Raw genomic sequence first — 27,185 nt, forward strand, 5'->3', positions numbered from 1 at the left:
TTCAACCAATACGAGATTTATTCAGTTAGTCAGTGATTTTGCGTGGAGAAAATAAACATTATTTCGATGGAAGATGATATAGAAAAGAGTTTGTAAAAAATTCTACATGTGTATTTGGAGGTATTTGACAGGGGCAGTGCCGTTCGAATCAGCTACCTAGTACCTAGCCTGTCATTTAGGTAACTGCTTGTTTTGGAGTCCTGAAGTAACATGTTGGCCACGTCGAAGAACTTGTGTTCATACGCAAGCTTGTAGTAGGTGTAAACGTCATCACAGTGTTGCAGTAGTCTCTTCAGGTTCTGGCCCGCACTGCTCGGAGGTGTATTGTGAGTCAATCTGAAAGGTAGGACCAGACCAATGGTTAATATCAGCAAGAAGATATTCCCTCCTGATTCTGGAAATCCTCCAACTGGGATTTCTGAAAAACCTAGAATTTTGCAGCCTTACAAGTGACACATTTAATAAACATTTAAACCAAAATATACCAAAAACATATTACTTTTTGGATATGTCTTCAAACAGGGAGGCGGGGAGTGGCCTGTGAAGTCGGAACTCCTCTAGGTAAGCAAAGTCTCCACTGAGGATGACCTTCTGGTAGAGCACCTCCGCCCAGTCTGGACTGTAGTCGTAGGCCTCCGACAACACAAAAGCCTAGAGACAGGAGAAACAACACAGTTTAAAATAATAGGTTAAAATAAGCTTAGCTACATCTCATTATGACATACTACTGAGAATCAATCTACATTTCAGTACATCCTTCCCAAGTCTAAGACTGTGATAATTGATTTTTCCTACCACTGTTACAATAGTGCCGGTACTTCAAGTCTAGCATTTGGATAACTGATTTAGTGTACCACGATTACATTTAGTGCCATTACCTGGTAACAGCGGGGCAGTGCCACTATAGCACCAAGGAGATCTGATTGGCACAGGTTGATGACACGTTGGTCTTGACCGTGGTTTAGGAAGTGGAGCTGGAGTGTGGTCAGCTTTGCCATTTTGACACAACGTGCTGCCTGGCGTACACATGAGTCCTGAGGGAGAACACACACACGTGCACGCGTACACACACACACGTGCACGCGTACACACACACAGCAAGTGTTTATCTCCACAAAAAGGCTATTACTCATGTTCAATGAACACTAGAAAGGCCGAGATAATAATGACGCAAAACTAATTTACATTTTGTATTACTCTGCTATTTTTTAAGTAATGACCCCTCATCCTTGACTTTTCCTAAATAAGTCTATATAACACACTGTCGTTAGAATTTCTATATCACAAACAGAACTGGAGTCACTTTACCCCTACCTATATGTACATAGCTAACTCAATTACCTCGTACCCCTGCACATCAACTCGGTACTGGTACTGGTACCATGTTATTTTTTACTCATTATTGTTATTAATTATTCACTGTATTTATTCCTTGTGTCACTATTTCTATTATCTTTTTATCTTTAACTCTGCATTGTTGGAAAAGAACCAATAAGTAAGCATTTCACTGTTAGTCTACACCTGTTTTTTATGAAGCATGGAAAGGGGGAGAATGGGAGAGTTTATGAGTGAGGGGAAGCGAACGATGCACAAAAAACAAGCCTGGTAGACACCATGAGACGGGAGCTCCCTCCCTCTGCGCAAAATAAGGCACCCACACAGGTCCAAACCTCCGGGTTAGGGTGACTAAATCAATGGAGGCCAGGGAAAAAATTGCACAGCATCGCGTCAGCTAGGCTGGTTGATGTGCGAGAATGATTGCCACAGATTCAACTTTACCATTGAACTCGTTATCTTTTTACTCAAATCCGCAGGACATAAAACAATATAGAGGTACGATAGATATCAATTGAGAAATGACATGTAGTACTTTCATATTAATGTGAAATTCCTGTTTAGTATATTTCACACAAAAACAAGCGTATCTCTGTGAAATGTCAACGGAGCACTGAGCGTACCGTAAGCTTTTTATTTTCAAATCCTTTCACATTTAATTCAGCTTGTGCCATGCTAATTTATCTTTTTGCGACTCGTAGAAACAACTTTGAAGATGACCACTACAACATGTACAATCCTCAAAAGTTGCTGCGAGAAAGCTGCACCGCTCGTCAACAGAGCTCAGTGATTATTATCAAATGTATTAGGTTACGAAATCCGACTATTTGGATATACTGTTAATGAAATGTTAGTGAAATACCCCACTGAACGACTTAGAACATTAATAATATTATTTGTCTTGGTAAAATGTATTTTATAACATAAAGAAGTGAAATTTCATCACCAAAGCACATTTTCAGAGTGGGTGGTAGTGCTCAGCCATTAGTGCTTTTTCAATTCTGTTCAGTTTCGGTTAGATTCCCCCAAAAAAGATCACGGTTTTCGATTTAGGTTTAGATTTTTTTTAAACAACATTAAATGCATTATGAAATCATGACAAACATGATTAGAGCTTTGTTATAGAAATTCCAAAGCCAAAAATAGTGAACATTCAATTGCCAAAACATTGAAAATATTCCATTGTCTCTGTCAGGTCCACAAAGAAAAATTGGAAATAATAAAATATGACTTAGTTTTATTTGATTACTATAATTTTTCATTCCTTAAAGTCATAATCTCATCTCTGCTCAGGCAGTAGCAGCCAGCCAGCCACACAACCATCTAACGTTATCTCTGTTCTCCCCAGACTGTACTGTCTTTAGCCATCTTAATTAGCTAGGCTAGCCTGCCTAAGTATGCTGCAGAGCTGTCTGACAATAATTACTCGTTTTTCAAAGTAGATAAGGCATACTTCACGAACTGTCTCTATCTCTCTCTCTCGTCGTAGTGTTGTGTACATTTCTCTCTCATGCGGCGGTGTATGAGGTCTGTGTGTACCTAATCTAATGCAGCAGCCGTAAAAGTGTATCCATCTCTGTCCGAGCCGGAAAGAACAGGTCATTGTAGTCAATTACCACAATTCTGCGCTGAACTAGGTTGAATATTTGCTTAATGAAAACTACAACTCCCTTCAGCCCAGCATCCCATATAGTTATTGACTTAATTTCTCGTGTGAATAATTTGTTTTCTCTCTAGAAAAACGGCGTGTTGAGCTCACAAAAAAAACTAAACGTAATTCAAGTAATTGAACCGACGTCAGTCAACACTAAACTTTGTTTGATAGAGGGATAACAATACCTTAGAATAGCTCTCTGCAGCATCCTTCAGGAGAGTAAGAACCTTTATCAAGGCACTTTTGAGTTCAGGGGTCACTGCTGTTATGGGATAAACAGGGAGTGAGTGAAAAACACTGTCTGCATTTCCACAAATGTATCGAGACAGCAGAGCAATCCTGTAGCTCTTCATTGAGTTTGTGTCTATTACTCATACACAGGTTACATTCAGGTGCAAATAAAGTTGCAACAGAAAAACTTCACAACAGTCTATTTTAAGAAGTTGCCCTCTATACAACAGGAAATATACTACAATATTGAAAAACACATCCCTTGACACCAGGGTTGGGGTCAGTTCAGTTTTCGACTAAAGAATTGACATTTCATTCTTAAAATGAAAATTGTCTACTGTTTTCTATGAGGATGTTTCAATTCATGAATTGAATTTCAATTCCTGAATTGAAAACTGAATTGACCTCAGCCACTATACCATGTTCTTTATATGCATCACAAATACAGTGGGGAGAACAAGTATTTGATACACTGCCGATTTTGTAGGTTTTCCTACTTACAAAGCATGTAGAGGTCTGTAATTTTTGTCATAGGTACACTTCAACTGTGAGAAACGGAATCTAAAACAAAAATCCAGAAAATCACATTGTATGATTTTTAAGTAATTAATTTGCATTTTATTGCATGACATAAGTATTTGATACATCAGAAAAGCAGTACTTAATATTTGATACAGAAACCTTTGTTTGCAATTACAGAGATCATACGTTTCCTGTAGGTCTTGACCAGGTTTGCACACACTGCAGCAGGGATTTTGGCCCACTCCTCCATACAGACCTTCTCCAGATCCTTCAGGTTTTGGGGCTGTCGCTGGGCAAATACGGACTTTCAGCTCCCTCCAAAGATTTTCTATTGGGTTCAGGTCTGGAGACTGGCTAGGCCACTCCAGGACCTTGAGATGCTTCTTACGCCAATGCCCCACGAGGTGAGATCTTGCATGGAGCCCCAGACCGAGGGTGATTGACCGTCATCTTGAACTTCTTCCATTTTCTAATAATTGTGCCAACAGTTGTTGCCTGCTCACCAAGCTGCTTGCCTATTGTCCTGTAGCCCATCCCAGCCATGTGCAGGTCTACAATTTTATCCCTGATGTCCTTACACAGCTCTCTGGTCTTGGCCATTGTGGAGAGGTTGGAGTCTGTTTGATTGAGTGTGTGGACAGGTGTCTTTTATACAGGTAACGAGTTCAAACAGGTGCAGTTAATACAGGTAATGAGTGGAGAACAGGAGGGCTTCTTAAAGAAAAACTAACAGGTCTGTGAGAGCCGGAATTCTTACTGGTTGGTAGGTGATCAAATACTTATGTCATGCAATAAAATGCAAATTAATTACTTAAAAATCATACAATGTGATTTTCTGGATTTTTGTTTTAGATTCCGTCTCTCACAGTTGAAGTGTACCTATGATAAAAATCACAGACCTCTACATGCTTTGTAAGTAGGAAAACCTGCAAAATCGGCAGTGTATCAAATACTTGTTCTCCCCACTGTATATAGTATGTCTGACTTTATACTGTAACTGTAGTGCTTGTCATACTGTAACTGTAGTCCTCCTCATACTATAACTGTAGGCCTTGTCATAGCTCACCCCAAGGCTGGGACTCTATCAGTTTGAGCTGGGTGCGGGCGGCTCCCTCGTGGTTCTCGCCAATCTCTCTGCACATGCTGAAGCACAGGGCCACCATGTTGTATTTCTCACTGTCCCCCGGCAGACACCGCTTGATGTAGTCCAGCAGGGCCGTCTTCAGACGGAAGTTCTGCAACACACACACACACACACACACACACACACACACACACACACACACAGTTTAGATACTAGCATACTGTACGTATAAACAAGTGCACTACAAGCACACAAACTTTTATACCCCTTTCACATTACTGAGCTGAGACGAACTGACCCAAGCCGAGCGGTACTGGGCAGGCCACACATCCACCATAGTTGCTGGAGCTGTGCTGGAAAGGACTACGTGAAAGGAAAATATCATTTTCTATTGTCCTCATTCTGGTACTCCGAGACACTCCTACACATCTAAAGCATGGTGTTCTCCGAAAACAGCATGTACACAACCCCTGTGATATATATATCTCCCGTCTCCACTGAAATACAATGACTAGATGCCTCTCTCTGTCTGGCAGGTCTGTTGTGTCTCTGTGGGTGTTCTGTCAGACCTGGTTTGTTTCAACTGAGACTGTTTTGGGAAGCGAGATCTCTATCTGTGTTTGTGTGTGTGCAGTTTCTGTGTTTGTGTGTGTGCAGTTTCTGTGTTTGTGTGTAACAGAGAGACAGATCTGTGTGTATGCGCCTCTTACCGACTCCACTTTTTTCCTGAGCAGCATCTCGAAGCGGTGGTTCTGGTTGAGCAGGTCGAAGATGTAGGTCATGTCATTGTATCTGCCGATGCCAGTTAGGAGACGCACCTGAAGGGGTCAACACAAGGTGAGCACGCACACACAGAAAAGAGAAAAACAGTACTCATGAACTGACACCACCATGTTTCCAGGACATTCATTTGGAGCAATTCATTTATATTAAGATCTCACCAGGTAATCCATTGCAAAGCCATCAACATATATTACGATGTCATTACGATACAATGACTGGGAAGGAGGCCCATGTGTGACCAGGCAGAGTGATTTACCAGCAGGCCGTAGTGTTCGCTGTGGGCAAGGTGTGCGTGGCTGAGGTGGCGGGCAGCCTGCAGCACCCTCACTATGCCTTCCATGTTACAGGTCAGACTGAAGCAGTCGTGGGCCAGGATCAACAGCTCCACCGCTACACAACAAGAGGGAGAGTTAGATATTATGCATCATTATGGGCTCCCGAGTGGCGCGGCGGTCTACGGCACTGAATCTCAGTGCTTGAGGCGTCACTACAGACCCCCTGGTTCGGTTCCAGGCTGTATCACAACCGGCCGTGATTGGGAGTCCCATAGGGCGGTGCACAATTGGCCCAGCGTCGTTACTCCAAATGTTAACATTTCCATATCATAAAACTTGTCATATACAGTGTCAACGTTTATGATCACTATGCTTGATGTACAGTTACAAGATGACATGGCATCATACCCTGGGTTGTTCTGAACTGAATAAGCCAATGTTTGTCGTATTGTGAAGAAATCTGGCGGGGAACACACATCTGAATGCACTCGTGACTATTGTATGCACACCAAAATTATGATCTGCTTCTCTGAATTTCCTTGCGAAAGCCTAACACTGTAAGATCATATTTTGTAACTTAGCTAACGATGTTGGCAATAGAACACGCTTTCAAATTATGCCCGCCTGACCAGATTGCGATTGATAATGGAATGTGGAATTTTTGGAATGTGTAAACAACAGGAATTGTGTGATGGCGGGGATGCAGGACTGTGTTCCAAAGAAAACATCTACAAGTCTGCTTGCTCTAGTTCCTCAACAGCACAGCTAGGAGAGCTCAAAACAGTACCTTATAGTTAAAGACACTTCTTTGAGTCATAAAAGTGCATTGAAATTACGTAGGAACTGTGCACCCTTTGTAGAGGTATGTAGCCACTTGGAGACGCCAGTTAGACCTCTCACTCAAACCCTTTTCATTTTTTTGTCTTATGTTGTACCTACCACACATTTCCCATGAATATTCTTATCATGTTCAGATTTTGTTATCAACAAATGCGCTGAAAAGTACAGTAAATGTAAAATGCACATAAAATAAACAGTGTTATGTTTGGATTCAGTCAGTGTCAGATTAACTGTTTTGTCCTCACCTTTAATAATTTTCACATTAACTCTAAACTGTTCCCTTTTGATTGCTAACATGGTTATGCATATGCTTTCCATATTTCTCCTGTAAGGAAAACATTTATTTAGTCAGCCACCAATTGTGCAAGTTCTCCCACTTAAAAAGATGAGAGAGGCCTGTAATTTTCATCATAGGTACACGTCAACTATGACAGACAAATTGAGAAAGGAAAATCCAGAAAATCACATTGTAAGATTTTTAATTTATTTATTTGCAAATTATGGTGGAAAATAAGTATTTGGTCACCTACAAACAAGCAAGATTTCTGGCTCTCACAGACCTGTAACTTCTTCTTTAAGAGGCTCCTCTGTCCTCCACTCGTTACCTGTATTAATGGCACCTGTTTGAACTTGTTATCAGTATAAAAGACACCTGTCCACAACCTCAAACAGTCACACTCCAAACTCCACTATGGCCAAGACCAAAGAGCTGTCAAAGGACACCAGAAACAAAATTGTAGACCTGCACCAGGCTGGGAAGACTGAATCTGCAATAGGTAAGCAGCTTGGTATGAAGAAATCAACTGTGGGAGCAATTATTAGGAAATGGAAGACATACAAGACCACTGATAATCTCCCTCGATCTGAGGCTCCACGCAAGATCTCACCACACAGGTCAAAATGATCACAAGAACGGTGAGCAAAAATCCCAGAACCACACGGGGGGACCTAGTGAATAACCTGCAGAGAGCTGGGACCAAAGTAACAAAGCCTACCATCAGTAACACACTACGCCGCCAGGGACTCAAATCCTGCAGTGCAAGACGTGTCCCCCTGCTTAAGCCAGTACATGTCCAGGCCCGTCTGAAGTTTGCTAGAGTGCATTTGGATGATCCAGAAGAGGATTGGGAGAATGTCATATGGTCAGATGAAACCAAAATATAACTTTTTGGTAAAAACTCAACTCGTCGTGTTTGGAGGACAAAGAATGCTGAGTTGCATCCAAAGAACACCATACCTACTGTGAAGCATGGGGGTGGAAACATCATGCTTTGGGGCTGTTTTTCTGCAAAGGAACCAGGACGACTGATCCGAGTAAAGGAAATAATGAATGGGGCCATGTATCGTGAGCTTTTGAGTGAAAACCTCCTTCCATCAGCAAGAAGATGAAACGTGGCTGGGTCTTTCAGCATGACAATGATCCCAAACACACCGCCCGGGCAACGAAGGAAGCATTTCAAGGTCCTGGAGTGGCCTAGCCAGTCTCCAGATCTCAACCCCATAGAAAGTCTTTGGAGGGAGTTGAAAGTCCGTGTTGCCCAGCGACAGCCCCAAAACATCACTGCTCTAGAGGAGATCTGCATTGAGGAATTGGCCAAAATACCAGCAACAGTGTGTGAAAACCTTGTGAAGACTTACAGAAAACGTTTGACCTGTGTCATTGCCAACAAAGGGTATATAACAAAGTATTGAGAAACTTTTGTTATTGACCAAATACTTATTTTCCACCATAATTTGCAAATAAATTCATAAAAAATCCTACAATGTGATTTTCTGGATTTTTCTTTCTAATTTTGTCTGTCATAGTTGACGTGTACCTATGATGAAAATTACAGGCCTCTCTCATCTTTTTAAATGGGAGAACAATTGGTGGCTGACTAAATACTTTTTTCCCCCACTGTAGGCCAATTCCCACTAGCGCAAGGGGTTTTAAAGAACTATGGCCGTGAGGCTGACTAGCTAAATAGAGTGGAATAATTCCATGATAATACTATGTTACCATTGTTTACCACTACAGTACTGTGACAGAGTGTTTATCTAGTATTTAGTGTCTGAAGTAAGACTCAGCTAATAGACTAGAATAATTTAATTCCCATAAGAGAACAGCCTATGTTATCCAGTGTTTGTCACTACTGTGGCAGTGAGAGTGTTACTGTAGTATTGAGTAGGGCCGGGATGATACCAGTATCGTGATGTTGTCATTATGTTGTCATCCAGAGTCACATGTATTTATTTTCCAAGCTATAGCACACAATATTTTACATACAGCAGGTTTTTGAAGTTTGTTCTGCTTCGTGTTTTTATTTTTACCATGGAAAAAATATTGCGATACTGGTATCGTCACAGCCATAGTATTGAGTATATCTTACTGCAGCCTAGCTCTCCCAGTGGCACAGTGGGGATGTGGTCCAGCAGTTTGATGCCCACCAGGTTGGGGTCCCCACACAGCTTGGCCAGCTGCAAGAAGGACTCTCTCCCTTCTGCTGGACTGAACATCTGCTTCTCTGCTGTGAACACACACCAATCACTACAGTCGTTGTGTCTGACTCAGGTTTAATAATGCAGTAATATAGTCCAATAGCAAGGACAGCACAGGAGCTGCACATTAAAGCTTTGTAACCAATTATCTGAGCTCTTAGCTACGATTATACATTTCCTCTAACCTTAGGACTATAAATGAATCCGTCTGACTAAAATATGGGTTTGAGTATGTAATAGAAACACAACATATTCAATATATGAGTAGGGCTTTCAAAGTGTGTAAAAGTATTCTAGAGGGATGATTAGCTGCATTTAGCAGCCATATCAATCAATCAACCAATCCATCATTCCTCTCACCAGTCTCTCTGTCCTGTGCAGAGGCCAACAGGCCCTGGACCACGGCGGTGGACACAAGCTGGGCCACAGTGTCTGGCTGCAGGCCCTGCACACTGATGAAGGCTTGGGCCTTCTTATAGCGCTCCGGCTGCTGGGACAGTAGCACCTTACACAGCACCGCCTGAGGCTCCTCAGCTGAGATCTCACTGTACGAACACTGCAGCTCCTAGGTAGCGGTACCAAAGGGTCAAAGGTTACCATGATCAAGGTTATGTTCATTGGGCACCAAATGGAAGAACAGATTGAAATAGAGAGCAAATACCTGCACTTGTACAATAAGAAAAGCACATTTCCAAAACGTTTTAAAACATCTTCCTCTGTGTGCCCTAATGAACATGACCAAGTTCAACTCATAACGACATGTAGAATACGAATACACTAGATAATGAAATCACTGGTCCTGTATATTCAAATCTAGGGTATTACCGTAATACAGTACATTATAAAAAATACTACACAACAACAAAGCTCTCATGAACACACAACAATGTACATAACTTCACTTCACAAAAATAGGCTCAGTCTGTTGTTTAGGTCTGAAAAGGCAGCAACTTTGATGTTAAGGTCGGAAAAGGTAGGGGAGTACCTTGGAGAGCTCGTAGAGACTCAGGACCTGCTTGCAGTAGCTCTTTCCGTGACGACACTCGTCCACCAGCATCTGGAGCTGAGTCACTGTTAGGTCCTCTGGGGAGGGCACCATCACAAAGGAGGAAAGGCTGCTGAAACTGGTCGCTGGGGTGGGGGCATTCACAGAGAAACAGATGGACAGCGTTCAGAGGGGATATGTCAATAATGCAGAAGGCCAGACAGCGTGAGGTCCAAAAGTATTTTGACAGAGACACATTTCTTGTCATTTTGGCTCTGTACTCCAGCACTTTGGATTTGAAATAATACAATGACTATGAGGTTAAAGTGCAGACTGTCAGCGTTAATTTGAGGGTATTTATTTTTACCCCCTTTTTCTCCCCAATTTTGTGATTACGATCTTGTCTCATCGCTGCAACTCCTGCTCGGGAGAGGCTAAGGTCGAGTCATGCGTCCTCCGAAACATGACCAGTGTCGTAGTAAATATATAATGTTATAGCTTGGTCTGACTAAAATCTTGTGCATGACCCATCTTGTGTTGGGCCTTTGTATTTAATACAATGCACAAAGACTTCTATCTTGTCGGCCTTATCAGCAGGTGGCTATGGACAACACCCACGCCATAGGTCTCTCAGTTCTCCCAACTCACGACTTCTTGCTCTGAGGACATACACACACACACCCCCACACACACACACATATACACACACACACACACACACACACACACACACACACACACACATACACACACGCACACACACACACATACACACACACACACACACACACACACACACACATACACACACGCACACACACACACACACACATCATCATTGTTAAGCACACACACACACAAAAACCCCCTTCTCTTAGGCTGAACATCTGAAGACAGAGAACCCGACTCAGAGCCAATGCAATGGAGGTGACCTCGACCAACTCATCAGGACCAATCAGAAGATCAGAACTACTAGAATCAACCTACTTTATTTTATTGTATAAAATGTCAGCACACAATGTTTAGGGGCTCGCTCTCTCAGATATCTCCCTACGAGATTGACGAACGGGTCCGTGCACGCTATTTACAGATATCTTTACCTCTGAATAAACTGCCTTATATTATACAATTATCCACCTTGTCCAAAAGTCTCTACTTGGTCTCCGTTCTCCAGTAAACTTGTGATCATCAACACCAGCCAAACCGCGCTTCTTAACACCCGCTCACTTAACCCGGAAGCCAGCTGCAACAATGTGTCGGAGGAAACACCGTTCATCTGACGACCGAAGTCAGCCTGCAGGCGTCCGGCACGCCACGCCACAAGGAGTCGCTAGAGCGCGATGAGCCAAGTAAAGCCCCCCCCAGCCAAACCCTCCCCTAACCCGGACTACACTGGGCCAATTGTGTGCCGCCCTATGGGACTCCGGGTCACGGCCGGTTGGGATCGAACCCCAGGCTGTAGTGACGCTGCAACACAGCGATGTAGACCGCTGCGCCACTCGGGAGGCCAATTTGAGTGTATTTTTATCCATATCGGGTGAACAGTTTAGAAATTACAGATGCATTTGCAGTTTTTTTTATGTATTCATTGCATGCTAGGAATATGGTACCAAATCCTAAACCTTTGACTACTTTAATACACATAAGTGAATTTGTCCAAATACATTTGGTTCTCTGAAATGGTGGGACTATGTACAAAAAGTGCTGTAATTTCTTAACGGTTCACCTGATATGAATGTAAATACTCTCAAATTAAAGCGGTCAGTCTGCACTTTAACCTCATTGTCATTGTATCAAAGTGCTGAAGTACAGAGCCAAAACAACCAAAAAATGGTCATTGTCCAAATACTTTTGGACCTCACTGTAAACTATGTAGGTGTTGTGACTGTTACTGACAATCTTTGAATTGTTGTTTGGGTGTATGCGAGTGTTGTTTTGATTCTTCAGAGGATTGTTGACATTTTTGCACAGTTGTTTGGATGTGTCTGAGTGTTTTTTAACTTGTGACCTCTGCACCTGTGTCAACAACTCTGACATGCACCAAAAAGTAGTGTGTTGTTTGGATGTATCTAGGAGGTTAACTGAGGGTCGTGTGGGGCTTACAGATGGGAATGCTCTTCTTGGACAGGCCCTCGAAGGTGAGCATGTCCTGCAGGCCAGCCTGGAGCTCGCCTGAGGCCAGGCCTCGGCAGTGCAGCACTACCCGCATGTCCTGGTGGCAGAAGGAAAAGTAGCGGCACACACGGCTCGCTTCGTGGATACACCCTTCGTCCAACAGCTGCCCCACCAGGATAGCCAGAGCACCCTGCTCCTCCGACCCAGTCTTCTCCCCACCCTCCTCCTCAGGGGAGAAGCTGGGCAGGCCCTCTAAGCTCAGGTACCTGGGCTCGTTGAGCACTGCCATCTTGGAGAAGGAGAACTCCCTGATCATGGCCTCGTAGGAGTTTTCCTCTGGTGCTATGGTGGGCGCCGGGAGGGCGAACATGCTCTCCTTCTCCATGGCGGTGAGCAGGACCTGCTGGCGCACTCGGCTGGTCCACAGCTGCTTCTCCAGGTCCTCGAGGCGTGCCAGTGGAGCTAGGGTGAGCCAGGACAGCCAGTGGCCGGCCAGGCTGAGGAGAAGGCACCTCTCCTGGACACACAGCAGCTCTGTCTCGGCCATGGAGCCCCGGGGAGGCTCAGAGGCACCTGCCTGGGCCAGGAAGAACTCTGAGGCGGCCACAGGACCAGTGCTGTTAGTCCTGAACTGCTCGTGGCATTTTCTCCAGAAGGACACCCGGGTCTCCCTCCTCTCCCAGTGCCGCTTGGCCTTCAGGGCACTGAGGTCTTGGAGTAACTTGACCAAAAGAGGGATATCAGAAGGAGTGTCAAGACACAATTGTCCCCGTCTCAAAACATTCATCACATACAGTGCCTTTAGAAAGTATTCATACCCCTAGACTTATTCCACATTTTGTTGTTACAGCCTGAATTCAAAATGGATTAGATATATTTTTTTCTCACCCATGTACACACAATACCCCACATTGATAGTGTTTTTAGAAATGTTGGCAAATGTATAGATAATCAAATATATAATTTACATAAGTATTCACACCCCTTTGTAGAAGCACCTTTGGCAGCGATTACAGCTGTGTGTCTTTCTGGGTAAGTCTCTAAGCGCGTTCCACACCTGGATTGTGCAACATTTACCCTTTATTCTTTTCAAAATTCTTCAAGCTCTGTCAAATTGGTTGTTGATCATTGCCATAGATTTTAAAGTATATTTAAGTTAAAACTGTAACTCAGCCACTCAGGAACATTCACTGTCTTCTTGGTAAACAACTCTAGTGTAGATTTGGCCTTGTGTTTTAGGTTATTGTTCTGCTGAAAGGTCAATTCATCTCCCAGTGTCTGGTGGAAAGCAGACTGAACCAGGATTTCCTCTAGGATTTTGCTTGTGCTTAGCTCCATTCCGCTTCTTTTTTATCCTGAAAAACTCCCCAGTCCTTAATGATTACAAGCATACCCATACCATGATGCAGCCACCACTATGCTTTAAAATATGGAGAGTGGTACTCCGTAATGTGTTGTATTTGCCCCAAAAATAACACTTTGTATTCTGGACAAAAAGTTAATTTCTTTGCCACATTTTTTTTGCAGTATTACTTTAGTGCCTTTTTGCAAACAAGATGCATGTTTTGGAATATTTGTATTCTGTACAGGCTTCCTTCTTTTCACTCTGTCAATTAGGTTAGTATTGTGGAGTAACTACAATATTGTTGATCCATCCTCAGTTTTAGCCTATCACAGCCATTAAACTCAGTAACTGTTTTAAAGTCACCATTGGCCTCATGGTGAAATCCCTGAGCGATTTCCTTCCTCTCCGGCAGTTGAGTTAGGAAGGACGCCTTTATCTTAGTAGTGACTGGGTGTATTGATACACCATCCAAAGTGTAATTAATAACTTAATGCTCAAAGGGATATTCAATGTATGTTTTATTTTGTTTTTGTTACCCATCTACCAATAGGTGCCCTTCTTTGGAGGCATTGGAAAACCTCCCTGGTCTCTGGGGTTGAATCTGTGCTTGAAATTCACTGCTTGACTGAGGGACCTTACATATAATTGTATGTGTGGGGTACAGAGATTAGGTACTCATAACAAAATCATGTTAAACACTATTATTGCACACAGAGTGAGTCCATGCAACTTATTATGTGACTTGTTAAGGCAATGTTTACTCCTGAACTTATTAAGACTTGCCATAACAAAGGGGTTGAATACTTATTGACTCAAGACATTTCAGCTTTTCATTTTTAATTCACTTCAAAAAACATAATTCAACTTTGACATTAAGGGGTACTGTGTGTAGGCCAGTGACAAAAAAATCTAAATTTTATCCATTTTAAATTCAGCCTGTAACACAACAGAATGTGGAAAAAGTCAAGGGGTGTGAATACTTTCTGAAGGCACTGTAGATTCTAGACCAAATCAACTTACATTAAATATACCAAAGGTATAGGGCAAAGTGAGAGTTGAGTTTAAACTGAACAGGTGAACAGGCTGCACCTGATCTAGTTGATGAGCATTGAGAACCCACGAGCTCACCTCGTTGATGACCAGGCTGTCAATGGGCAGCCCTGCCTGCTCGGCCACCTGGCGGGCCTTGTGGAACAGGCCGCTGTCTTGCAGCTTCTCCAACATGCTCTGGCACTCTCCCTGCAGGATGTCAGGGGAATAGCTCTCAAGCAGCCTGGGAGAGAGAGACACCGAGGTGTCCTGGAGAACCTGGCTGAGGAGGCTGAGCTTCTTGAAGTCCGGGCCTGCTCACAGAGAAAGAGACAGATGCATACATAGAAGACCTGTCAAGTCCCTGAGTCAACCAGAAAATCCTGTTTACAGTATTGTATTCTCAATACCTCATGCAAACAGAAGACAGTGATTCACAAGCACACAGACACAGACTCAAACATCAAGCGCCTGAGTCAGACAAAAAGCTACAAAAAATAATACATAATACAGGATTCTCAACACCTCACACAAGTGGAAGACAGGGATTAAAATCCATAATGAAAAGGCGTTCTGCCTGCTCACGTCAACCATACCAGTGGTAATCATACGGCAAAAATGTCTGTCTTCATAGTTTTAGTCATGTTACGCGACACTTTGTTTGCACAGTGTTATGAAGAGAAGTCAGGCTTACAATAAGCACAGAGAGTGTTGCTCTGGAAATAATGCAACACTATTGACCAAACTCTTATGAACATCATTTAGGTTAAGTCTCACTTAATTAACAGCTAATTAGCTGAATATGATGATCCAACACAACAGCTGAAGTCTCTGTGTTACCACAGTGTTAATACTGGTGTCTCACCATTAGACTTGAGCAGGCGCTCCATATCTGCGAGCAGCTGCAGTAGCCTGCGCAGCTCGTATTGTGTGGAGCACTGTTGCATCATGGTCAACAGGAGGACTGAGGCCTGGCACTCCACCCACTGGAGAGGGATGCCTGCTGGCGCATGAGCACCACTGCTCCTCAGCTGTCAGAGAGAAAGAGAGAGGGAGGGATATAGAAAAAAGAGAGAAAGGAAAAGATGAAATGAATAAAGAGAATGGCCTACATGCAACACACACATACCTCATAGGAACTATGGCTGTATAACCTCTAGTGTCCACAGAAAACATCAAACATTCATCTTAGAAAGTCTTCCTCTCATCATTTCTTCCCTTAACTATAATAGAGGATCATGAAAAGTAACAGTAATAAGGGCATGTACCTTTCACAAGGACAGAAGATCAGAGTGAATACGGGAATTAAATAAAGAAGGAACATCAAAGTTAACTGTGGTCATCGAGAGGGAGGACTCGGTGAGACTAAGGCCGCAAAAGATTGTGTGTAAAAATGTGAATTGGGCTGGTGACTCTCTCAAAACACGCAGCACAAGTAGAGACGGTAAGAGGACAAAAAGTAGAGACGGTAAGAGGACAAAAGTAGAGTTGGTAAGAGGACAAAAGTAGAGACGGTAAGAGGACAACAGTAGAGACGGTAAGAGGACAAAAGTAGAGACGGTAAGAGGACAACAGTAGAGATGGTAAGAGGACAAAAGTAGAGACGGTAAGAGGACAAAAGTAGAGACGGTAAGAGGACAAAAGTAGAGACGGTAAGAGGACAAAAGTAGAGACGGTAAGAGGACAAAAGTAGAGACGGTAAGAGGACAAAAGTAGAGACGGTAAGAGGACAAAAGTAGAGACGGTAAGAGGACAAAAGTAGAGACGGTAAGAGGATAAAAGTAGAGACGGTAAGAGGACAAAAGTAGAGACGGTAAGAGGACAGGCCCTGAACACAAGATTACAGCCAATGTCACCGCTCGGAGGTATGAGTGCTGCTGTGCTCGACACACTCGATAAATCGGCCCTGGCCTTGTGGCTTCGCTGGCAGGTGTGGCACCAAATTCATCCCTCTAATGACACCTCCAAACAGGACCGGCAAGGTCAGACATACGCACCCCTATAACTCCCCCCTGCCCTGACAATGGAGGGCATCAATTTCCCCCCATAACCAACCTGTCAGACTTAAAGGAGCTTGACACGGACACACCCTACTTTTCTAATGGAAAGTCATCTGCACAGACATAGATAATAAAAATCCCCTTCTGCCCAGCATGACAGCATGACGCGTTACCTGAATTGGTTTGCAGTCAATTTCAAAGTAGTCCTCCCAATCATGATGAAGTTTCGAGGCTGGGAGGTTTGACTATCAAAGCCCTTTACAATAGAGTCCGGCCGATAAATCGGTTGGTGGTTTGACCTAGCTACGATCTTTGGTTTGATGGTGAGTAGCTTGCCAAAGACAGCGACAGCGTATTTGAATAAGTAAATTATCAAAAGTACACTTCACCAAGCAAGCAGCCTTGACCTCATCACATGCTCACTTAGTTAACATTAGCTGGCTGGCTAGCCAGCAATGTAGTTAGGCTCTATATAGCCAGCAAGGTAGTTAGCTAGCTAGCAATCTGTGCTACTTATGGCGCCGTTATGTTAGTGGGCTTATTTAGTTTGTTTAACTAAATATGAAAGACAGCTGGCGCAGATCTATCATTCAGGCCATGTGCTTGCATTCATGATCAGCTAAGATTGTTAGCTAGCTAAATTAGAATGTGTGTGACTAAAACCAGTGCAGTAAGCATTTTCGTGCATGAACGTTTTCAGTCATCAGCACATGCCATTTGCAGTTGAAATATATAGCTAGGGCTGTGGCAGTCACAAAATTTTGTCAGCCGGTGATTGTCAAGCAAATAACTGCCGGTCTCATGGTGATGTACCGTTAATTAACATAAACACATTTAGCATCTCTCGGCTTCCACACATAGCCTACAAGCCACTGATGCAGACCTTTGGAACATATACATTTTAAAAAGTATAATAAAGCCATGTAATACAGCCTACACATTCACAATAAATCCATTATTTATTTTAGACAGGTCTAAAGAAACATGTAGTCTATTTCAGAAGAACAGAATAGCATACTCTGAGTTGTCCTGATATGGCTATGCCATATGGCTGTGGTCTACACTAGTTCATTTAGCAGACAAGATTTTCTTAGAATTCTGTTGCATTATTTAATATTACTTTATAGTATGAAGAATACAATTGAACAAAGCTGAATATAATAGAAAATATATTTTCTCCAAACTATTTTAGGGAGTGCGCACATGCGGCTATTCTGTGTAGAGCGGTTAATAAAGAAATAGGTACTCCTATATGCTTAATTTAGAGATTCATGTAACTTTAGTTGTTCTACAAATGTTAGGCTATATGTTTTGATTTTTAATACATTGTAAGGCTGCATGATGCGACTCTAAAGATGACTTTAAAGGCATGAGCTCTGCTTTGTTTTTTGCGCAGGCTGTACACACTTCACAATCTCAATCTTCACACTTCAGTCTCTCATTCACAATTTGACAAGCACTTGATAATGCCTCAAATTTCCCGGCGGCATCCCCTTTGTGTGGCCGTAATGGCCCCTTAAAATATCCATGCCTTTTGCGGCCAGTGGCCGTTGTGTCCTTTGCCTGAATATAATAACTATAATTCCCTTCTCCCTGAGTGCTGCCTGCTCCGAAGCACCTCTCACTCGCATGGCTCGCCGTCACGTGATTGGTTCTTTCTCACATGCTACAAATGAAGACAGACATCTGAGACTGCGTGCATCCTTATCCAATTCCAAGGTGAATATTGAAGATATTGGAAGAACTGTCCACATTTACTTTTCATCAGCCAACAAGATGAGTAGGTCGAACAAACAGCAAAAGCACTAACCTATGTCAATCTACTACCCCCCATAGTACAAAAGTTGACCTATTCGATTTTGTGCAATAAATAAATATTCCAAACATAGTCTGGGACAGTTGTGGGATCTAATAGATCCCAAATTAATACAACCTCTCGCATCAAAAAACATGTTTTACGCAATGAGGCTGATCCAACAGATCAGAACGTTTAGCTTAAAATGTTGATAAACTATTAGGCTATTTCTTCACATTATAAGCACAGCAATGCGCAAACAGCAGTATGCTATAAGCGCGAATGTTCCATTAGGGGGGAAATACGATTATCAACAGTCACCGCAAACGCGATTACGCATGTAATGCTTTTATTATAAAGGTGCATTTTTATGGTGAAAATAATTTCCCTCAAACTTGAAACTCACGCGCTGCTTATGTATGCCAGTTAGGCTCTACACCCCTTGTAAAGCGGATTAATGTACTTAATTAAGAATGTATTTGGTCACTTTAGTTGTGATACAAACCTTATCAAAACATATAGGCCTACGGGCTAGGCTACATGAGGTGTGCGACTATGATTAAAACAAGTTGCTAAAAAAGCCATTGTTTCTTGCCTTATGCTGGGTATCATTCACAAGTGATAATATCTCATTCACAAGTGATAGACTAATATTGTCACCCATCAGACTATTCTTGATTTAATCTTGTCTTTACATATACTAAATAATATATGTGTGAAATTTGTTTTGAGTTAGAATGGACCATTATCATGCACTGGTCTCGAAACAGGGGCGAATGGAGGACGCTTTTCCCGTGGTCACCTTAACAGCAATAATATATTTTGTATTGAATAAAAGTGTAATTTACATTATGGTTTCAGTAACAAAACATTTTCGTAATGAACAACTAGTGTGTGCTTGTCATAACAAGCTCTCATTGCAAGGTTACCATAAAGTGTTTTTTGACATGACCTTTGACTGTTGTAAAGCACTGAAAGGAATCTACTCAATACAAATGCTGACACTGACATCTATTGGTGACATTAAGAACTGCATGTTACTGAATTTCACTGCAAAGTTGGTGAACTTGTGAACAGTGCAGTTTCAGATTTACTTTGAGACAATGTTTAATTCATTCATCCATTCTTGTTTATTAATGTGCTTGTGGTGCTTCAGCACAAACACTTATGCATTTTTATCCACTGTCATAGATAGACAAATCTTTAAGTTGTACCAAGGTAAACTGAACAAGTGTTTTGTTTTACTTTCGTATTTATAGAGGATATAGTTGTTTTTGGTGGTTATCATGTAAACCACAAATAAAATGCTCTTAAATAATGTTAATTTTCATATTTAGTTAAGAAATCATCATTTAGAGTATCTGTTAATCCTTTGGAGCACAATTTGTGAAAAAAAAGTATGTTTTTGATTCCACCTAAAAAAAAAAACATATACAGTTGAAGTCGGAAGTTTATATACACTTAGGTTGGAGTCGTTTTTCAACACTCCACAAATTTCTTGTTAACAAACTATAGTTTTGGCAAGTCGGTTAGGACATCTACTTTGTACATGACACAAGTAATTTTTACAACAATTGTTTACAGACAGATTATTTCACTTACAATTCACTATATCAAAATTCCAATGGGTCAGAAGTTTACATACACTAAGTTCACTGTGCCTTTAAACAGCTTGGAAAATTCCAGAAAATTATGTCATGGCTTTAGAAACTTCTGATAGGCTAGTTGACATAATTTGAGTCAATTGGAGGTGTACCTGTGGATGTATTTCAAGGCCTACCTTCAAACTCAGTGCCTCTTTGCTTGACTTCATGGGAAAATCAAAAGAAATCAGCCAAGACCTCAGAAAAAAATTGTAGACCTCCTCAAGTCTGGTTCATCCTTGGGAGCAATTTCAAATGCCTGAAGGTACCACGTTCATCTGTACAAACAATAGTACGCAAGTATAAACACCATGGGACCACACAGCCGTCATACCGTTCAGGAAGGAGACGTGTTCTGTCTCCTAGAGATGAACGTACTTTGGTGCGAAAAGTGCAAATAAATCCCAGAACAACAGCAAAGGACCATGTGAAGATGCTGGAGGAAACAGGTACAAAAGTATCTATATCCACAGTAAAACGAGTCCTATATCGACATAAGGAAGAAGCCACTGTTCAAAAACCGCCATAAAAAGCCAGACTACCATTTGCAACTGCACATGGGGACAAAGATCATACTTTTTGGAGAAATGTCCTCTGATCTGATGAAACAAAAATAGAACTGTTTGGCCATAATGACCATCACTATGTTTGGAGGAAAAAGGTGGTCGCTTGCAAGCCGAAGAACACCATCCCAACCGTGAAGCAAGGGGGTGGCAGCATCATGCTGTGGGGGTACTTTGCTGCAGGAGGGACTGGTGCACTTCACAAAATAGATGGCATCATGAGGAAGGAAAATTATGTGGATATTTAGAAAGCAACATCTCAAGACATCAGCCAGGAAGTTAAAGCTTGGTCGCAAATGGGTCTTCCAAATGGACAATGACACCAAGCATACTTCCAAAGTTGTGGCAAAATGGCTTAAGGACAACAAAGTAAAGGTATTGTTGTGGCGATCACAAAGCCCTGACCTCAATCCTATAGAAAATGTGTGGGCAGAACTGAAAAAGCGTGTGCGAGCAAGGAGGCCTACAAACCTGACTCAGTTACACCAGCTCTGTCAGGAAGAACGGGCCAAAATTCACCCAACTTATTGTGGGAAGCTTGTGGAAGGCTACCTGAAACATTTGACCCAAGTTAAACAATTTAAAGGCAATGCTACCAAATACTAATTGAGTGTATGTAAACTTCTGACCCTCTGGGCATGTGATTAAATAAATAAAAGCTGAAATAAATCATTCTCTCTAATATTATTCGGACATTTTACATTCTTAAAATAAAGTGGTGATCGTAACTGACCTAAGACAGGGAATTTTTACTAGGATTAAATGTCAGGAATTGTGAAAAACTGAGTTTAAATGTATTTGGCTAAGGTGTATGTGTATGTAAACTTCCGACTTCAACTGTATCGGCAGATATATCGGTATCAGACAGTGAGTGTGGAAAGGAGTGGCAAGAGGGGTGAAGGAGCTTACAGTGATCAGGCATTTCTGGAACTCAATGAGTTTCTTCTTGGCTTCAGGGTAGTTTTTGTAGTCATAGCACAGCTCGTACATGAGCAGCACATGGATCAGGGGAGAGTCCTGTCACACAGAGAGAGAGCGAGAGAGAGCGCGAGTGAGAGAGAGAGTGAGCGAGAGAGACAGAGAGGAGAGACCGAGAAAGAGACAGAGATAGATGGTGGACAAAGAAAATAAGTGATAAAAAATGTGATAAAAGACCACCCAAACTCATGCAGAGCCAGACATGACAGCCATAATACATGAGGCAGACCTCACATGATGTCTGTTGAGTTAAGGAGAGGAGCTGGACTAGGCCTTGAAGCTGTTTGAAGACTATGCATACAACGCAAAATGGCCGACGAGGAAATATAATTCGGGTCACTTCTGAGGAGGGAAGCTGCCATGCAGGTAGATTAGTATTCTAATAGAACACAACACTAATGACTAGGCCTGAAGGAAACCAATAAATGACACGCAAATAATAACAAGGGATTGGATAGGCAAGCAACCATCTATGTGCCTTCAATGGCTTGAATTAAATTAAAGTTTAAAGCCGTTTCTATTGGTTCATCGGTTAGTGATTGACAGGAAATAGTGGAAAGTCCCGCCCATCTTAAGCCTCCTGCAACTTTATTTGCATGTAGTCTATTCAATATACACTAAGAACATACATTAAGAACACCTGCTCTTTCCATGACATAGAATGACTAGGTGAATCCAGATGAAAGCTATGACACCTTATTGGTGTCACTCGTTAAATCCACTTAAATCATTGTAGATGAAGGGGAGGAGAGGTTAAAGAAGGAATTTTAATCCTTGAAACAATTGAGACAAGGCTTGTGTATGTGTGCCATTCAGAGGGTGACTGGGTAAGACAAAATACTTAAGTGACTTTGAACAGGGTATGGTAGTAGGTGCCAGGTGCACCGGTTTGTGTCAAGAACTGCAGCGCTGCTGGGTTTTTCATGCTCAACAGTTTCCCCTGTGTATAAACAACGGTCCACTACCCAAAGGACATCCAGCCAACTTGACACAACTGTGGGAATAATTAGAGTCAACATGGGCCAGCATCCCTGTGGAACGCTTTCGACACCTTGTAGAGTCCATGCCCCGACGAATTGAGGCTGTTCTGAGGGCAACTCAATATGAGGAAGGTGTTCCTAATGTTTTGTATACTCAGTGTATAATAGTACAGTTTTTAAAATGTTCACATTACTGATATTTTTTTACTTCCTTACATTCAACACATTTGTGATGTAGTGCCTCGTTCCATTCTCTAGGCTCAGATATACGTCACTCTCAAATGAGCTTGAAAAATAATTATAATTGTTTTGTGACTACAGCGCCAATGATAAAACGCAAAAATAGAGACATGTTCTAATTGAGCGGAGCGCCAAAGCGGACAGAGTATTCACTGCTCGCCTGCCCTGCTTCGGTTGGGATATCATTCAAAACAATTCATTCTAAAATAAACTCCTCACATGCACCACCTTTGTGGAGTTTAGGCCAAAAGCATGGTAGTGCTCAGACTGCAAAATGGAGCAAGGCATATCTCAGTTTAATTGCTGCAATTGAACTGCCTTTGGGGGGAAAAAACTAGATTTGGGGCATACTTTCATCTAAATCATGCATGTGTGTCAATGGGAGATTTTAGTAAAATTTGAGTTAGATACACTGATCTCAAGTTTAAATTTTTTCACAAGGGCAGTTCATTGTAGCAATTGCAAGGAGTACAATGATATGTATCACACATGTTCTATTGAATTACCCTCTGGAATAGCTGGAAGCCTCGTATGAGAGGCCTGATCTTGCATTTCCTCAGCAGTGTCTTCCAGATGATTGACAGGTCGTGGAGGTTCCACTCATGACGTCGCGGGCTCTCTTCCAGGTGGGCGGTAGCTGCTGTGGCAACGACCTCATCCACAGAGGTCAGGACCCAGACGCAGAGGCACTGGAGCAGGTCGGCTTCCTGTCAATCAAATCCATGCCACACACACCGTACAGAGAAACACACACGCAATCAAACACACACACAGTCAGGTAAATAAAGTCCAGATACAAAGTAGATCATGTAAAGTGCAACTTTATACACTGTCTTACAAAGTTCATGGATGACACAAATGTCAATGCAATGAGAATGTCAATACACCTCTGGTCATAGCCTCCAGATTTGTATACAAATTATCATAGCCAGAGAATCCTCATAGACAGAGCCCCACCTGATGACAGGCAGCTAGTATGGTGAGGGTGGGGCAGTGCTGTGCCAGGGCCTCCCCCAAGAGGTGTCTCCAGGGGCAGGCCTGCTCCTGGCTCTGCAGCAGCACCTGGAACAGCTCCTTGGGGGGGTCGGAGGCTTCCTCGCTGGGCAGGGTGACCTCCCTGTCTTCCACCTCCCCCACCCTCCACTGAGAGCTGAGCTGCAGGTTCTGGAAGGCCAGGGTCAGGTGGGCCTTCAGGGCTGGGCTGAACTGGGCCGCCAGGGACCTCACCTGTCAATCACAAGTAGGGAACTGAAAACATACAATAGCTACATTACCACAGACAAGGGGGCGATTGGAAACCATCCGTCTTTATTTTGCATCTAGAGAACAATCCTTACAGTTTAGGCCGCTGTAGCTATACAATTTAATTCAAATAACATATTTCCCTGATAGGGAATTTCAACAGAGGAAGAGAACCTGAGGGAAGTTTTCATTCCATTTTAGAGTGAACAGAGAAGGTATGTGTGGTAGAGTCCATCAGTTGTATGGGAGGAAAGGGTTATTAAAGGCCCAATGCAGTCAAAACAATTTCCCCTGTGTTTTATGTATACATTTCCACACTATGAGTTTGGAATAATACTGTGAAATTGTGAAAATTATGATAATGCCCTTTTAGTGTAAGAGCTGTTTGAAAAGACTGCCTGGAGATTCAGCCTGCCTGGCAACATAACCAGGCAGTGTAAGTTAATAGACCAATAACAAAGAGTTTCAAACCACTCTGCCAATAACAGCTAGTTTTCAGATTACATATCCCTCCCATTAGGCTCGTCCAATTAGGCCCCTCACTCAGACGACTCCAAGAAAGTCCTAGTGAAGATTCTTGCTTGAGAAATTGCTCTTTGTTTTCAATTAAAATGGTCAAAATCACAGTAAGGTACTTAATTGTTACCAAGAAATGATTTGATATTAAGTTAAAAACACCTGCATTGGACCTTTAAAGGGTTTGCTAGTTGGGTGTGAATGATACTTAAAGGGCAATTCCACCACTTTTCAAACCTCATAATCATTATGTCCAGCACCATACCAGTGTCTACATACAGTGGGGGGAAAAAGTATTTAGTCAGCCATCAATTGTGCAAGTTCTCCGACTTAAAAAGATGAGAGAGGCCTGTAATTTTCATCATAGGTACACATCAACTATGACAGACAAATTGAGAGAAAAAAATCCAGAAAATCACATTGTAGGATTTTTTATGAATTTATTTGCAAATTATGGTGGAAAATAAGTATTTGATCACCCACCAACCAGTAAGAATTCCGGCTCTCACAGACCTGTTAGTTTTTCTTTAAGAAGCCCTCCTGTTCTCCACTCATTACCTATATTAACTGCACCTGTTTGCAGTTAAGTAATTAATTTACATTTTATTGCATGACATAAGTATTTGATCACCTACCAACCAGTAAGAATTGAAGCCCTCCTGTTCTCCACTCTTTACCTGTATTAACTGCACCTGTTTGAACTCGTTACCTGTATAAAAGACACCTGTCCACACACTCAATCAAACAGACTCCAAACTCTCAACAATGGCCAAAACCAGAGAGCTGTGTAAGGACATCAGGGATACAATTGTAGACCTGCACAAGGCTGGGATGGGCTACAGGACAATAGGCAAGCAGCTTGGTGAGAAGGCAACAACTGTTGGCTCAATTATTAGAAAATGAAGAAGTTCAAGATGACGGTCAATCACACTCGGTCTGGGGCTCCATGCAAGATCTCACCTCGTGGGGCATCAATGATCATAAGGAAGGTGAGGGATCAGCCCAGAACTACACGGCAGGACCTGGTCAATGACCTGAAGAGAGCTGGGACCACAGTCTCAAAGAAAACAATTAGTAACACACTACGCCGTCATGGAATAAAATCCTGCAGCGCAGGCAAGGTCCCCCTGCTCAAGCCAGCGCATGTCCAGGCCCGTCTGAAGTTTGCCAATGACCATCTGGATGATCCAGAGGAGGAATGGGAGAAGGTCATGTGGTCTGATGAGACAAAAATAGAGCTGTTTGGTCTAAACTCCACTCACCGTGTTTGGAGGAAGAAGAAGGATGAGTACAACCCCAAGAACACCATCCCAACCGTGAAGCATGGAGGTGGAAACATCATTCTTTGGGGATGCTTTTCTGCAAAGGGGACAGGACGACTGCACCGTATTGAGGGGAGGATGGATGGGGCCATGTATTGCGAGATCTTGGCCAACAACCTCCTTCCCTCAGTAAGAGCATTGAAGATGGGTCGTGGCTGGGTCTTCCAGCATGACAATGACCCGAAACACACAGCCAGGGCAACTAAGGAGTGGCTCCGTAAGAAGCATCTCAAGGTCCTGGAGTGGCCTAGCCAGTCTCCAGACCTGAACCCAATAGAAAATCTTTGGAGGGAGCTGAAAGTCTGTATTGCCCAGCGACAGCCGCGAAACCTGAAGGATCTGGAGAAGGTCTGTATGGAGGAGTGGGCCAAAATCCCTGCTGCAGTGTGTGCAAACCTGGTCAAGACCTACAGGAAACGTATGATCTCTGTAATTGCAAACAAAGGTTTCTGTACCAAATATTAAGTTCTGCTTTTCTGATGTATCAAATACTTATGTCATGCAATAAAATGCAAATGAATTACTTAAAAATCATACAATGTGATTTTCTGGATTTTTGTTTTAGATTCCGTCTCTCACAGTTGAAGTGTACCTATGATAAAAATGACAGACCTCTACATGCTTTGTAAGTAGGAAAACCTGCAAAATCGGCAGTGTATCAAAGACTTGTTCTCCCCACTGTATATAAAAAAATATATATATACCTTATTTACATAAGTATTCAGACCATTTGCTATGAGACTCAACATTTAGCTCAAGTGCATCCTGTTTCCATTGACAATCCTTGAGATGTTTCTACAACTTGATTGGAGTCCACCTGTGGTAAATTAAATTGATTGGACATGATTTGGAAAGGCAAACACCTGTCTATACAAGGTCCCACAGTTGACAGTGCATGTCAGAGCAAAAACCAAGCCATGAGTTTGAAGGAATGTGACGAGGCACAGATCTGGGGAAGGGTACCAAAACATTTCTGTAGCATTGAAGGTCCCCAAGAACACAGTGGCCTCCATCATTCTTAAATGGGATGAAGTTTGGAACCACCAAACTGTAATCGGTTGCGTTTCCAGCAAAAATATTGTAATCAGATTACAGACACTTTTGAAAAACTAGATGATTACTTCTAGGTTTACTTTTAAATTCAGAAAAAACACCTACTCATTCAAGGGTTTTTCTTAATTTTTTACTATTTTCTACATTGTAAAATAATAGTGAAGACATCAAAACTAT

The 27,185-nt window shown here is 42.4% G+C and overlaps 1 protein-coding gene across 1 annotated transcript in view; it reads right to left on the reverse strand.

Annotated features, from left to right (window-relative positions):
- Nucleotides 1-27,185, reverse strand: part of spg11 (SPG11 vesicle trafficking associated, spatacsin) — a 94,941-nt gene continuing 67,756 nt past the window's right edge. The window contains exons 25-40 of the mRNA XM_084169526.1: nucleotides 23,833-24,102; nucleotides 23,382-23,582; nucleotides 21,587-21,694; nucleotides 15,542-15,707; nucleotides 14,776-14,990; nucleotides 12,291-13,023; nucleotides 10,188-10,333; nucleotides 9,563-9,767; nucleotides 9,094-9,231; nucleotides 5,866-5,999; nucleotides 5,537-5,644; nucleotides 4,809-4,977; nucleotides 3,175-3,251; nucleotides 879-1,034; nucleotides 500-651; nucleotides 1-336 (exon numbers count right to left, since the gene is read on the reverse strand). Of these exons, the coding sequence (XP_084025652.1) occupies nucleotides 153-336; nucleotides 500-651; nucleotides 879-1,034; nucleotides 3,175-3,251; nucleotides 4,809-4,977; nucleotides 5,537-5,644; nucleotides 5,866-5,999; nucleotides 9,094-9,231; nucleotides 9,563-9,767; nucleotides 10,188-10,333; nucleotides 12,291-13,023; nucleotides 14,776-14,990; nucleotides 15,542-15,707; nucleotides 21,587-21,694; nucleotides 23,382-23,582; nucleotides 23,833-24,102 (3,162 nt within the window). The 3' untranslated portion in view covers nucleotides 1-152. The remainder of the gene's footprint in view (nucleotides 337-499; nucleotides 652-878; nucleotides 1,035-3,174; nucleotides 3,252-4,808; nucleotides 4,978-5,536; nucleotides 5,645-5,865; nucleotides 6,000-9,093; nucleotides 9,232-9,562; nucleotides 9,768-10,187; nucleotides 10,334-12,290; nucleotides 13,024-14,775; nucleotides 14,991-15,541; nucleotides 15,708-21,586; nucleotides 21,695-23,381; nucleotides 23,583-23,832; nucleotides 24,103-27,185) is intronic.

This window comes from Coregonus lavaretus (genome assembly GCF_964263955.1).
Source record: "Coregonus lavaretus genome assembly, chromosome: 9".
Lineage (NCBI taxonomy): Eukaryota > Metazoa > Chordata > Actinopteri > Salmoniformes > Salmonidae > Coregonus > Coregonus lavaretus.